Genomic DNA, 16003 nt, shown 5'->3' on the forward strand with positions numbered 1-16003 from the left:
GGTTGTTTCAATAGAAGTCTATGAGGAAGTGACTCTACCTCCCACTTGATTTAAAACATCAGTTAAACCTTTTCCTGAGGAGTTTATGGTTCAATCTCTAGTTTCAAGTCTTCTTCAACACAGTATGATGACTCATTTTGTACATTATGATCTCATTTAGAGGAAAATTGACAATAAAGCACCGTGTACGTTGTGGCGTGGAGACAGACTGACTGACAGCTGGTACCGTCCAACAGGTGGCTGCAGGTGTAGGTGGGCGAGCCTCTCAGTCAGACCCCCCCCCCACGTCTGTTTGCAGAAAAATCAAGATGGCACTTGTCAAAATTGCTAAACTGGAGGCTTCAAAATGGCCGCTCACAAACCAACGGTGCCACTTGCTATTCCATTACTCAAATATTGGCTGAAAGATGAAACAGACACTGTCAAAAGAGTCTGGAATCACATTGGAATCACTGGCGCTGAACTATTTCAACCCCGTGAAATGAGTCATTAGAAAACTAGCCAGCGGACGTTGGACCGAGTTCTGTTGACTTTTGACATCAGGGCTCCAGACGTTCCCCGAGAACAGATTCCGTGTCGAGCGAGTAACTTTGAAGCACGGAGCAGAAATGTAATTAAAGTGCGTTCTGCTGTTCGTATTGACGGCCGAGTGGAAGGCGACACAACACACAGGCAGCAGAGGGACGGGCGAGGGACGGGCGAGCGCGGCTCATTTCTGCCCCCGGGGCTCCGTGTTTGAATGCAGCCATGTGTTCAGACTGAAGTCCGCCACCGTGTGTGTGTCTGTGACTGCCGTCGATACACTCATTAATTTGCAGGCCTGGCTCATATTAATCTCCATACATGTGTAAACGTGTCGGTGCCACATGTCGCCGGGAGGATTCGGCAGAGACGTTTCCGGGGCTTTTGCAAAATGAGCAGAAAATAGAGTTTGAATTATTATTTTCACGTGATAGTGTCAAATATATTTCCCCCAATGACATTTCTTTCGGAGTTGGCGGCTCGTCGCCGCAACGGGCCCCGGACCCGGGTGAAGGTCAGAGAGGACGAGGAGGGGATGGAAGGGAGCGAGTGGATTCCTGAGCATCTTCTCATATCATGTATTCAAAGTGTGTGTTGTCTCGCTCTCTGGTGCAGGAATCGTAAAAAAAAAAAGGTCTGTATTTTGACCTTATTCCACCACATCCACACAATCAGTAACCGAGTGCAGGGGTAAGATGACAGAGCTCCTCCGACAGTAGCACTGCCGCTCGCAGTGACATCCACAGACTGAGCCACTGGGTCGGGATCGACAACAACAAGTAGCGGAAGCAACGTTGGTGCAGGAACCTCTGCCGACTGAAGGAAATGCTTTGCATCTTATGGGACGGGGAGGTACACAACATGACGCGCTGTGCCGAGGTCCAAGCCGTCCGTTTACCTTCTGCATCTCGTCTTTGTCTTGGAGGATCACCACTTCTGTCAAGACCCCCTCCGTTGCTTCTGCGACAATAGGAGCTGCAGAGCAGAAGGACTGCGCCGCTTCATTTGCTAGCCGGAAATAAACTATAAAAATGAAAAAAGACAAAGAAGGACGCCGCCACAGCTCCTCTTACGTACGCGAGCGTCAGCAATGCCGGTTGAAGCGCTAATTGGCTTTTTTCGCGACGGGTTTGCTGTGAACGCACCATTGGCTGATCAGAGTCTGACCAATAGGTCACACTGCAAAACAGGAAAATAAACAACAGTATAAAGGAAAGAAGCAGTGTAAAGAAACAAAACAACAACATTAAATTCTATGTATTTTAAAAGGTCTTTGATTGGTTTGTGATTTTCTTCCCAAGGAGCTCTAAAGGACCCAGTTAGCTGAGGCTCAAGCTCCATGTGGCTCTAAGGTAGACAGACGACACTGAGTTGCAGTATATTTAATGAATCAATGCATGAAAAATGAACGAAGTTAAAGCCACAGGCTGAATTATTCATTCAGCTTAATTAAATGCAAACAAAATACGGCATGTCGCTGGCAACAGTTTCAGGTGTTTTGCATCTCGTCGAGCCAAAGGTTTGTAAAAACAATAAGGTTGGGCTTTTTGTGTGTGAAGAAAGAAGGAATTGAAACCAACACTGACCTTTGACACAAGCGTGAAGGACAGAAAAATGAACCAAACTTCAGTTGGAAAAAAAAACAACCGTCCAGAGTCAGTGGCTGTTGAAAATCTATCTCACTTTTATATGACACTCGAAGGACATTGAGAAAACAGGGGAAGGAGGGGGGGGGACAGAAAAACCCACATGCATTTTTGGAGAACGAAAAATCAGGCTGGGGAGATGGAGGGTGAAAAGAGAGAGAACACACACTCCGACACTCTGGAATACATGAATACATCATCATCACCATCATCACCATCATCATCATCATCATCATCACCATCATCACCATCATCACCATCATCGTCCTCTCAGTGACCTTTTGAATCTCTGTGACATTATTTCATTCTAATACATGAACTCATAAATATAATCTTCTCTCACCGTATTGCCTATCTATACGAGTCTCACACGTCTAACTGTACATCTACTGTAGCATATTGCATATCTCGATTAGAGGAAGGGGGCGGGGGCGGTCGACAGTCATTTAATACTCCGGCTTCCCCGTGGAAGAGAGATAATACAATTGAACGAGAATAAGCAGGAGGGACGCAGACAAAGCCGAGGAAGGGACAAACACCGGGGTCTTCGCCTGCCGCGTCTCAAACGGCTACGGACACGTCCTGCGCGGTGACAACGTGTGTGAACCGTATGTATTACGCTTTATGATGCGTCTCCCTGCCATGGGTTTTCAAGAGATGAGGTGCGACGCGATTTATGCTGGGTCGTTCCATTTTTTGTCAAAAAATGTCTGACAAAGTGTTCCAAGCGTGGAGTGACAGCCCACGTGGTCCACACTGCAGCGGGTCATTCTCTGTACATCTTGCTACACTCGAGCAGACCCGAGTCAAACGCTCATTTTTGGGGTTTTAAAAGCGAAAAAAAACCAAAACCTGTAAAGTCCCATCTTGTCATGTCGCCGGTAAGTCGGGACACAGGAAGTGACCCCACGAGGGCCTTTAGCGGCGTTTCCCATAGTTAGCTAGCGTGACGTTTAAACGCATATTAAGAGCTGCTCAAGTAAACGACGGCGGTCGGGTGTCATCCAGCGTGCGCCGAATTCCCAAAGAACCCCGTCCACTAATTGGTGAAACTTTCCAAATCGGTTGCCATTTTGTTTCGGTTCGGTTAGCTAAGACCAAAGCAGTCAATAGGATTTACTCTCATCGACTCTACAAACGTGTTGTTGGGAGGATGTAGTTCTTGGACTAGGTCTAGTTTCTTTTGGCTCTCGCCTTTGTGCGCAGGTTGAACGTCTTGAACAGGTGACAGAGCTAACGTGAGCTGCATTTACCCAAACAGCTCACACCGGATCCGTTTCCTTAGCCATTACTCCCCTGAGTGTTGGCCTCTGCAGTTCTCTTTGAGTTGAATATGACGGCGCAGCGTTGGTCTGTAGCCGAACGGAAACAAGTTGGGAAAAGGTGAGGATCTACTGAGGAATCAGCATGGCCGCAGCGATGACTGATCAGTTATAATGTCGACAGTTTACTAACAGAAATAGCTTAATAACAAGAACATTTGCAATAGAATCTTTGAGCCGCTACACTACATGTGGTGGAGGGAAGAACGGGCGGACATCCGCGTGCGGCCGAGGTCAATGACTCCAAAACAAATCGCTTTGCAATTGGCGCGATCACAGCACGATGGCGCCCTCACACCAAAACGCAAGTCAAATTTTCCGGGCAGCGAGAGTACATGCAAAGTCAACGCAAGGTCGTCGGTCGGCAACGCGAATACCGCAACGGGACAAACGCAATGGCACGAGATGCCCGCCGTTCGCTTCAGGAAATATTTGCGCGATGCGATGACACGGACGCAAATCGCCGTCGAGATCCTCCCGACGTCCGCGTCTGACAGAGAACGGGCGGATATCCTCGGGTGGTGATTCACGTCACTCGCGCGAGGGAATTCAAATCACCCGGTGGCTGAACTCCGCGGGGAGCGCGACGGAAAACAGTATAATCTGTTTATCATCTCTGTTTATATGATTAGCATCGGAAAAAGTCTTTAAAAATAATGAATGCACCCTTTTTTTTTTTTCTTTAAAAGACGCGGATTTTGTTGAAACACTGAAAACTACATAGCAAAAGACTATTTGCCGATTTGGCCCAGGTCTGCACTCGACACATTTTAGCCCTTTCATGGGGTTGTGGCCAACGCGGCCACCAGCAACCCACACGTTTCACTCAACCTGTCCTTCTGTTCAAAGATGTCCAGACCGTCTCCCTCTCCCACACGAACTGAGACACACACGTCTACATTCGCACAACTTCAATACATGGAAGTTGGAAAAAAAAGAACACAGAAATCATACAACCGGTCAGTCTTCTGTCACCCGTCGGATCTGCTCAAAGAGGACGAAAGGTCGGTCGATGCTACCGTTAGAGATGGACGTGACAGACAAACAAACAGACAGACGGAAAAACACCTGTACAAAGTTCAGTTCGTCCTCAGAGGCACCAGGGTCGGCCATCTTTTCAATATTGACAAGACTGTTTTTGCACAAAGGTTGACGGCACGTGGGGTCAAGCAAGCCCTGTTCCTTAGAGGAAATGTACATTTTTTTAGCAGTTTCACCCGAATGACATCACCGTTAGTAATGTTCATCAATCACCGGGGAGTTTTCAGTCCTGTCTCTCTCTCTCATGGCTTTCTGAATAATCTGTGTTTCAGCATGGCTCAACTGTAAAGCCCAGGACCGCCCAGGCCCTAAGCCCCTTGTCATTATTGTCAAGTCCTCTCAACAGGAACCACAGATCCTGTGGGGAAAGGGAGGGGGGGCCGAAACTCAGCAGAGGCTGTCGTTTTTTGGGGGGAAGTGACAGCTGTTCCCGAGCAGCCGGAGAGAGAGAACAGACGACTCAAAGACGAGAGAGAACTTTGGAATTGGGTTCACACGGGACGAGCATTAAAAGTCTCTCTCCGTTCTGCTCCTGAGGTCCAGAAGGTCCAGAAGGTCCAGCGATGCGAATGGATAAAGAGTTCCGCTGCAGAGTTTCATCTATTTTTCCTCAAGGTTGTGTCTGCGGGTCGGCCGCCGCTTTCCACGCTGAAGCCTGTGATATCACTGTCCTCCTCCTCGCCCCTCGCCCTTCCTTCTGTCCAGGGGTTGGACAGGTAACCGTGGGCATCCACGCCGCACACGTGGCGTCCCACTTTACTCCGGCCGGATACATTGGTTTGGTCCAGAGAGCCCGTGCTGTTACACTTCTTCACCAGCGGGGGCGTGAGAGGGCGCGGGGTGAGCAGCGACGTCAGCGAGAGGCTGTTCAGTGTTTCCGACAATTGTTCGCTGTCAAAGGTCTGACGGCAGCCGTCCCCGCCCGTCCCCGCCCCCGTGCCCACGTCCTCGTCCGAGGGGTCCACGGAGTCCTGCCGGGGACAGCCGGGGCTGGTGCTGCCGCCGCCGCCGCCGCTGCTGCTCTGGCTCCTCTGGTGCCCCCTGGTGGCTTTGAGAGTCAACGTGGTGCCGCGTCTCTTTAGTGAAAGGTCGCCCTGGTCCGCCGCGACCGGTGCCGGGGGATGTGAGCGGTGGCCGGGGAGGGGCGCGGCGAGATCCAGACCCCGCGGCGGCGAGGCGCTGAAGCTGAGACCCTCCTCCAGAGTGGTCTGCAGACTGCCCTCTGAGCTGCCCGTGGCCAGGGAGGAGTCGCTGTGGGACGGGTGCTGCACACGAGAGGGAGGGAGGCGGGGGAAAGGAAAGGAAAGAGGCAATCAGAAGAGAGGACTGTGGGTTGCAGCCACAGGGAATTTAAAATTCTGAGCGGAGAAGAGTTCAGCTAAACATCATTTAAAGTAATTGAACCAGGTTCAACGGTAATCAGGACTAGTGATTTCAGTTTGATCATTTAAACCAAAGTTGATACAGAAGAAAACAGAGGAAGCTTTTGATTTCACTTCATTTTCTCCCAATTAACAAAAATCGTCCTTGTTTCCTTTTTCATTGACTGAGCTCAATTTGCTCCATCAACGCAGCCACTGGTGAAGTCATTTTAATCGTGGCTTATAGATTAAAAAAAAAGGAACGATTTAAAAATACAAACTGCTTAGTTTAAAGCAAGGGTTTAAAGTTCGGCTGCGACAGAATTGCGTCCTCGCGGCTGCAACCCACCCATTGTGTCGTGTGTATCTGTTTCATTCACATGGGGCGGGAGGGCGTTAATCACTACTGCTCACGCTGGCCCTGTTACACGCCATGCCCTCAGAACACAAGACCACGAGGGGTTAGGGTGGAAGATAATGAAAGAGGGAGGGATGGAGGGATTAACCAGAACAAGGTAGAAGGACAGAGGGACGAGGCGCGGAGAGAAAGAGCTCCGGTGAAAGACACAAAGCGATAAAGGGAACGGGAGAGGAGGCGACACGAGAAGAGCGCGAAGGGCCAGGAACAACAATGTGCACAGAGTCGGTATCGGGCTCGGGGGGATGGCCGGGCTAATTAGCCGAGTGCCGCAGAGCATTACTGTAGCAGCTGAGGATCACAGAGGCACTCGGGCACGAGCCGCGCTCAACAAACCAAACAGGTAGAGGAGACGGAAAGAGAAAATCCGTCTCCATGGTGACGCGGGAACAAGAAACTAAAATAAGGGCCTTTTCATTCTGGTTTGTTTCATGCCAACAGAGGGGAGGAGAACGGGGGAGAATATCAATGCTGTTGAGTTTCTGGCGTTTATTATAACTGAACAATTTCACACCACGGTGGGACATCAATGAAAGTGGACGAGATCTGATCAGCCACTGAAGACATTCTCGAGTTTTCTGTCACCAAAGCGTGGTGAACCTCATTTCACTGTTGGCAAACTGTCATGAAATACTTTTGAACCTATAAGGATGACAGTCTTTGGTGCCTCTGTCACGTGTAGCTATAAATTGCGGCAGGTTACCGTATCAAGCTTCCCGCTCCACATTATACCTCATTTGGCAAATCCCATCTGACTGCCTGATGTGTGATGATGCATGACAACTCTGGTTCACTGAACGTTCTCCCAGGAATCGTCTGTTTACACTGCTCCGTCTCGTCTCTGAGGTGCCGCGCCGAGATACCGATGGCAGGATTTTCCATTCATCCGTCCATCCAACCATCGAAAACACACAAATCCACCCATCTGTCGCTAATACCTGGGAGCTCAGGGGCCTGCTGTTGGCTGCGGGTGAGCGGAGGGAGGCCCAGGAGGCCGGGGAGGCCAACGTCGACGGCCCCCTGTCCCCTGGGTTGACACCGTTCCCGGGACTGCCTGGATGAGCCGCCGCAGCCGGGTGGAAGAAATCCGCCGGTAGATGGAAGACGGGCGAGGACTCGCCTCCACCTCCGCCTCCACTGCGACTTTCTCCATCACCATCTGGAAAGAAGTTATAGTGTCGTACAGTTTTGTGGGTGTAAATAAGTTCAGCGTGCAGTATTTCTTGTGGTGTGCCCCAAGGTTCGATCCTGGGTCCCTTTTGATTCCTACAGCTATTAGGGTTCTGTCATGTGCAAAAATGGAATCAGTCACCACTCCTACGCGGATGACATAAAAATCTAGATGTCTGCTTCGACTGATGATGGCAGCCCAGTGGATAATCTTGTGAATTGAATTTTAGGCATAATAATTGGATGCCTATGATTTCCCCGGCTATATGAGGAAAAAAAGATCTTTGGTTATTGTGGAACAAGTCAAAAGAGAGAACCTAATTTAATATCTTGGCACATATTCCTTTAACACTACATCTCTAGATAAGAATCAAGGGACAGTCTTTGAGATTAATTTAACACATTTGAGATGCAACTAAAAGTTGACTTTTCCCACTTAAAGGTAGTATAAGGTAGTATATAAGGTGGTATAATCACCAAAATTTAAATTCCTTCACGCGTCATAGCAATATACATATATACATATATGCATATATGCCTGTATGCCTTACAATTGCTTTTAGGTTAAAAATGTTCCTCATCATTTGTGAAATAACTTCATGGCTTCACTCCAGACGATGAGGGATCATCTTATAGTGAAAGTCTGTGGCTCCCAGTAAGACCTCCAGTGTTTGCTGAACCAACTGAATTATTAATTACAATATGAAAACAATGTTAACAACAGCACGAATGATTTAAGTGCCAACATAACCTACATATAAGTATTTTTTAGAGACACAAAAGGTGAACGTCAGAGCAACTAGATCTTTTATATGGGGCTCTGAGATGAAGAGTAAAGTGACGGTAAACACGCCATGTTGACAGCTCTTTCTCGTCTTCAGTGACATCCTGTCTTCATCGCTCACACACAGTTGTTGCGTTGTCAAACAGTCCCCGTGAATTGACTTCGCCTCGTGGTGCTCCATCTGTTCCCGTGATGACAACCGTGTTATTGGGGGGGTGGGGGAGTCATCAGCAATGCCATCACGTCATTCATCAACATGCGTCGGCCTCGCTGCTGGGCCTCATCTATCACTTTGCTTTAATTGCTGTGGAAGCCAATCAACTGTGTGTAATATGACACACGTCCCCGTGTGCCTGCTTCTACACACAGAGACGAGCCTCCGCTCGTTTAAACGATACTATCAATGTCATGTCAAAGTCGTGTGTCTTAATGACATGGTTGGGGTTAAACACCGACGAGGGTCACAGAGAACCCTGGTTACGATAATAAGGATCGCTCAGGAAAGGTAACCCTGAGAGGGATTATCATAGGATGTGCCACATTCCACTGGTGTTGAACAAGCGGCAGCCCGTTGGTTTGTGAGCTGCCATTTTGACCACTGACCTCTGTCACCTGTGCAGCGTGCCGGGCTTTGCTGCTCCAGCGATGGAGGACTCAACCGGGGATGGACGCCCACCTCCAACAGCTCCTGGACGCCGTCCTCGCTCCCTGAGCTGGACGGACGAAGCCCCCTGTAGCCCACCTGGTGTGTGGGCGTCTCCTCTGAACTGTGGGAGTCACTGCTGCCGATCTGACAGAGCGAGATGGAAAGAAGATAGAGGGAAGCGGGTGAAGAGTCGGGAGAGACAACGACACGGAGGAAGAATAAGCATAACGTCTGCAGGTGCAACCGATGTTCACCGGAGCGAGAGCGATACGAGGGCGAAGCCTTTCATTTCCTCTTGTCGTAATAGAAATCTGAGTACAATTTGTTTCCAATTTCAAAAAGAAAAAGCTCCCTTTTCATGTCCCCCTCCTTTATCCATCAACACGGCTCTGATTAAAATTGGATGTGGTAGAAAGAAAGTGACGGCGGCCTTCAAAGCTCCAGATTGCTCGGCGGCTGCTGCTGCTGATGTTGTTGTCGTCGTCGTCGGTTGTAAACTGGATCAAATGAACAGGCCCCCTCAATAACGGCAGCGATGAAACGGGCCAGGTGGAACCGCTGGGAGCCGAGCCATCGCGGGAAGATGGAGATATGAAAGTGGTGCGCACGCACGCACACACAAACATAGCACTTGGTCTGTAAATTGAACACTACGTCCGTGTCCCGTACCCGAGCTGCGGGTTCACTTACTGCCCCTTTAAAAATAACAGCTTCATAATCTTTTTTGATTTGCTCTCACGTTTAAATGACGAACCTTCTCCCAAATTCGACCCCTAACTAGAGCTGCAACAGTTAATCGATTAATCGATTAGTAATCGATCCAAATCCTCCAAATTTCAGCTTCTTAAATGTGAATATGTTCTGAACATTTTTCTGGGTTCTTTGATTAGTCAAGAAAATGATCGTCAGATTCATCGATTAATGAAAATAATTGTTAGTTGCAGTCCCGGCCCCCAACCTTGACGGAATTCTTACAAAAGCAGTCGCTGCCTTCGGGACCGTGGGTTAGTGTGCATTCACATTAAAGTCCACACTAGAATATAAAAACGAGCCTACTTTTTCAGAAAACACACACACACACACACACACACACACACACACACACAGACACACACACACACACACACACACACACACACACACACACACACACACACACACAGCTACTAATCATCATTAATTACTATTTACATGCTTTACCTGCCTGATTAAAACAGCTGCATCCCTCTGTGCTCTTGACATGAGCATGCTGTGTGTGTGTGTGTGTGTGTGTGTGTGTGTGTGTGTGTGTGTGTGTTTGTGTACCTGGCTCTCCCTGACCAGCAGCTGGTAGCTGCTGTGCTCGTCGAGGCTGAGGTCATCGGGCAGCGCCGGAGACGACGACTTGTCGGACAGCTGCTCCGACATGAGAGACGCCTGCTCCACCTCGGCCAATCGGATCTGTCGCGCGGACGCGCAGAGAAACAAGTCAAGTCAGGGTGACATCCACAGGAGATGGGAGTTGTCAACAGGAAGTGGGCGATATTGTCTGCCTCTCCTCTATTTGGATTTGTACACGTGAAAGAGGTCTCGAAAACTTATGTGACCACAGTGAATCGACCGCTGGACTCGCGACCAGCGCGCGTTGGTCGTTCATTCAGATACTTCATGACGTCCATGCCCCCTCACAAACAATCGCTGAGCAGAAGTTAAAACCTGCCTCCTCAAAGGATTAATTAACACTTCAATTTAGTCCCAGGGGCGGGTCGAGTAATCCTCCCTCCTGCAATCAGCTTAGTTTAATTCAGAACGTGCCACATCCACGACTGTTTAAAGACAATTCTGTGCAAGTCGATGTGAGTCTGGGACTAGGCTCAGCCTAGGCCTAAATATTTATAATATATATAACAGATAAATACAGATTCGTTATCTTGAAGATTTGAAGATTAATTATAAAATCACCAACATTCTCCACCTGGGAAAGAAGACTAAATACATATGAACCGATGTGGATGTTTGGGGGCCGATGGCCGATATTTTTTAATATTTCAATGATGTTACCAAACCTTTATGACACAGAATTTAACTGAGGCTTGATGTTTTAGTTTAACCATAAACATTTATCATTAATAACTGTGAATAAAAAGAAAACACAAACACAACCAAATCTATAGAGCTAGAATCAAGAAAAAAAATCATTTATTGTACGTAAAATGCTAATTTTTTTCCTGCGTTGTACAATAAAAGATTTTGTATCTGTAAACATAAGCGCATGATATACGATACGTCTGTGAAAAGGTTCGTATCGGCCAATATCATCGGTCGGGCTCCAATATGGAGCACACCTTTGATATTGAGGGGAAAAAAGGAACAAAGAATAAGAAGAAAAAATATGAAAGGCCACATTGCGCTCGAGCATATTTGCATTCGTGCGAGCGCGTCGGCACCTTCTGATTTGCTCAGAGGGAGAAAGGAGTAAACACACACACATGCACACACACACGCACACACACACGCACACACACACGCACGCACACACACACACACACGCGCACGCACACATACACGCACACACACACACGCACGCACACACACACACACACACACACACACACACACACGCACACATACACAAACACGCACACACACGCACAATATGCACAATATGCAATCAGCACATGCATCAGCGGGATTTGGTTTTTACTTCTTATGAGTGACTGATGCGTTCGCGTCACGCGTGTGAGAAGAAAACAGGTCGGGAGTGTAAATCATTTCTTCGTGGCGACGTGTGACCGGCCACAGAAATTAATACGATCGGAATTCTTTTGCAGATGAGTCCTCCGATATGCGATAGCGCTGTCTCTATCTTTACGGTAAATAGCAGTAGATCTGGGTATTAACTGTACCAGATTTTATTCAGGATGGAGTGATTTAGGGCGATATTGATAAAATATAATTTTTTATTTATGAAACTTGATCTTTCTTTTCCAACTTGGAGCGATAAAATAAAGGTGATTTGGTCAACTAGTCCGTCAATATCGTCATGATGGAAACTGTGGATGAAAGTCGTTTTTTGACCACAGCTATGAAAACACCATTAGAACACGGAGTCCTGATTACAGAGCACTGAGAACATTCAGTGCTGAACTGCGAATCTATTACAAGGACCATCACGGTCATATTCCTCTCACCCAGAAAGACTTTAGCAGCAAACTCGCAGTAGTTTGGACATTTGTATTCATACTATTTTTGATCATTTAGTTGAATGATGTATTTCAGAATACAGAAGGAGTATTACATTTCTCAAATACAAGAAAAACAAGACGTTCGTGTGTGTGTGTGTGTGTGTGTGTGTGTTATTAAATAAACAGAGGCAATGAATCTTACAGCGATGAAACGTGTGTAGGATTATTTACAGCGCGTCTGGGGACAGAAACGCAAATATATAAACGAGTCTAATAACAAACAAACCTGGGGAGATGGAGGATTGTGGATTCGCTGAGATGTTTGATTTCACATTGACCAGGGGACACGGACGCAGCCGAGGGCATGTGAAGAATGGCCAACGTGATATAGTACAGCCATGTACAGTATTTACAGTAGGCGCCCACGATTCTGTATTAGGCCGTTTTCACACTTGAATGTCAGATCCCGCGGTCCGAACCAACGCTTGTGTTTTCGTTACATTGCCAATATTTGACCGGGTGAGTTTTGGTTTCACGTTGCCACTTTACAGCTTCCTGTGATTGGTCCAAATGTCCGAAGCAACCCCCCAAACAAGTGTCTTCACGCTGCTAACGAACCGAACCGCGGTTCACACATACCTGTAAAAAAAATGATTTACTATGTACTGTATATGTTAGCATTCAAGTATTATATGTACCGTACATATGTATGCTACATGTATGATGCTAAAATATATAAAATGTATAACAGCTGCTCTCCTCGCATGGCCAAGATCCAACCACAAGAAATTACAACATTCAGCCATGAGCCAAAAAAAGAAGGGTCAGGGAAATAAAAGAATAATTGAAACTCCCTGCAGACGCAACAGCAACCCAGCTGTTTTTTAACAGTTTGATCTGGACAGACAACCACCTCTTTTGGTCGGAACCACATTTTGGCAAAGTGCTCCGAGGAACTGTTTCCCCCACAATGCAGTTCTCACCGCTGCTACCTTCCACTCGGGCGCCGAGGAAAGGTGACGACTGGAGGAGGCACAGTCGACAGATCGATCCGCAGCTTCCCACTCGCGGTGTGACCAGAAACTCAATGTGGTCCGCGGCGCGTCCATGGCCGAGCACAAACAGCGCAGCCAGGCGTCGAGGATGTGCCGGTGGGCGAACAACCAACCAGACGCCTCAATTAGTGAAGAGACTCAGGTTAAAAAACCTGTATAATCTGTTTGCAGCTTCAGTTATTAAATATTTAGTTGTAGCTTTTGTTGAGGACGTACCCGGGGCCTGTTATGTTTCTTTGATAGTTCATCTGGGAGAAATGTACTTTTCAGAACACGAATGCAGCGGCGGTTATTTAAAGGTTTGTGCATTGACTGTAATTACAGTATATGTGTCTCTAAGTCCCAGGCGACACTTTGTTTGAATGTTCACACAACCTTGACAAATTGCAAGTTGTTTTTCTTTGAAGATGCTGTTTTTCTTTCTTTCTGTGCAAAGTTTATCAGGATCCATATCACTGCAGCAACAAAGAAGACTGTGATTAAAGGGGTTGCAGAACAATAACCTTCATTTATGTGAGGTGCATTATTTTTGGTTTGGGGGTCAAACAAGCCACAGTGGTAGACTTTATATTAGCATGAACAGGAATGCTGCCTGGAGTTGATCTCTCGCTCTGTCATATGAATACCTACAAAGAAATAAGTAATAAACATCTGGTGCAGCACCACCAACATCCAACAGGAGTGAAACACGTAACTGCTGCTTCTGATTCATGAGTGAATATTATATTGAAAGCCCAGTGCTCAATGGGAAATAAGGGAACGTTAAAAGACGGCTCTAGACCAACATGTATCGACCGAACGACAGGGTCAACAAACCTGGGATAGAGGGGATGAGTGTGTATGTATATCAGTGTGTGTGTGTGTGTGTGTGTGTGTGTGTGTGCCCACCACTCACCTCCTGCGGGTGACTCTTGCAGTCCTTGCAGACGGGGTGAGAGCAGTAGTGGTGGAAAACTGAGCCGGAGAGGTTGTCGATCATGTCGCCTTCCAATGAGTCCTTAATCAGCAGAGACACACTGTCCAGCCACTGGCTCTCCTGCGACACGCACGCACGCGCACACGCACACATAAACGCACACATACACACACACGCGCACACACACACACACACACACACACACACACACACACACACACACACACACACACACACACACACACACACACACACACACACACACGCATTGTACAGTTGTGACTGAAATAAACTTTTTTTTCTCATTACTGTTGAAGAATGTACAAAACAATGTGTACACATTATTTAAGGGAATAAAATTCATCACTTTCTCCCCCCAGAGTAATAAATTATTAGATTTATATAAACTTTAACTTTCAATATAGATGCTACCGAAAAACAATAAGTTGTCAATTTTATATTTACAGGTTTAGATACAAGGATCCGTTTGACATTTTAGGAAATTAGATTAATCATTTAGAAAGCTCAGTCCTCTGTTTTGAAATAGTTGATTGTGGTCATCCTGGTAACATATATACAGTATATATATATATATATATATATATATATATATATATATATATATATATATATATATATATATATGTAAACTCTGTGAAACAAAGAATTATTGCTTTTACACTGAAATCTTTTATTGTACAGAATAAACAATGCAGAAAAAAATTTGCATTCATGTTGATATTTTACGCAGAATAAATTATGTTAATTTTCTTAATTCAATTTCTACATATTTGCATATATCTATATATGTCATTTAGTCCATGGTAAAAATAAAATATCATAAAGGTTTGATAACTACATTTTAGGAGTCAGTGACAGATTACTTTTTTTCTCTTAAATAAATACATTTATCGAAGAGGTATTGGAAATCTTGCACTGCCTAATATCGATATCGGCCCCCATAATCCACATTGGTCACGAACACGAGAACAGGTAGGTGGAGCTCTTCAGCCGACTCTCGCCGAGTTATTGAAGAAGCACGAGCGTCGTTCCACAAACGGAAGGAAAAAGTTGTAGAGTTTTATTACGGAAGCAACGACTGACGCGGCCACAGAAACACCCACCGCCTCCACCCCTCAGTCGCTCCACAGTCGGTGGATCTGCTCGTTGGCTTTTCCCCACCGTCATTCTTCTCCAGTCAGCCCTGTCCCACGGTTTTGCCGTCATCTTTTACTTCTTTTGCCTCCGTCTCAGCCCCCTCGCATTGTGGCCGACGTCCACGTATTTCTCGGCCGCCGTACAAAATCTTTTACAGCCGACAACGCGAGCTTCTGACTCACCGTCTCAGCTGCTCCTCTGCGTTCCCTCCCTTCACCCTTGTTGTTTTTCCTCTCCTGCCTTCGTCGTTTTGTGTAGAACTTGTAATGACTCAACACCTTGTGCTTAATTAACCGCAATCTGTCGGAGCTGCTGGTAATTTCTGCCACTGCGAGGCGAGCCAGAGGAAACAGATGAATGTCCGCGTCGTACAAATATAAATATATATATAGATATATAGATATATATATATCTATCTATATATATAGATATATACATGTTTTAGTCAGGAAAACAATTTTAGAGGTCAGCAGTTGCAGTTTAGTTGTTCACATTGTTACCTCAAAACTATAGTTTAGGAAATTAATCTCACTTAAAGGGGCAGTAAGAGATTCTGGAGAAAACGAACTCACGACTTCGGCGGGTACGGGAGACCGACGCGCTAACCACGAGGCCCAAAAAAATCGCAGATTTGGCAGCGCCGTCCGCTAGCACGTCCCTTAAGGTGTCGAAAGTGATGTAACAAAATGCACTCGCAGTGTTGCGTGGTGCGGTCCGCACCATCCCCCCCCCCCCCGATTTGCACACAAAAGCGACAGCTAACGGACGGTGAGGAAATATTCGCAGATTTTTACAAAGCG

At 46.7% G+C, this 16003-nt stretch overlaps 1 protein-coding gene across 4 annotated transcripts in view; it reads right to left on the minus strand.

Annotated features, from left to right (window-relative positions):
* Positions 1-1889: 1889 nt before the first annotated feature.
* The window catches only part of LOC118312704 (voltage-dependent T-type calcium channel subunit alpha-1I-like), a 176677-nt gene continuing 162563 nt past the window's right edge, over positions 1890-16003 (minus strand). For 3 of the 4 annotated variants that reach the window (XM_035637532.2, XM_047333994.1, XM_047333996.1), the window contains 5 exons: positions 14025-14165; positions 10216-10350; positions 8868-9054; positions 7249-7469; positions 1890-5796 (listed from right to left, as the gene is read on the minus strand). In XM_035637532.2, coding sequence (XP_035493425.2) covers positions 5128-5796; positions 7249-7469; positions 8868-9054; positions 10216-10350; positions 14025-14165 — 1353 coding nt within the window. In that variant the 3' untranslated portion in view covers positions 1890-5127. The remainder of the gene's footprint in view (positions 5797-7248; positions 7470-8867; positions 9055-10215; positions 10351-14024; positions 14166-16003) is intronic. The other variant, XM_047333995.1, reaches the window with a different exon arrangement.

This window comes from Scophthalmus maximus, chromosome 8 (genome assembly GCF_022379125.1).
Source record: "Scophthalmus maximus strain ysfricsl-2021 chromosome 8, ASM2237912v1, whole genome shotgun sequence".
NCBI classification, from domain to species: Eukaryota; Metazoa; Chordata; class Actinopteri; order Pleuronectiformes; family Scophthalmidae; genus Scophthalmus; species Scophthalmus maximus.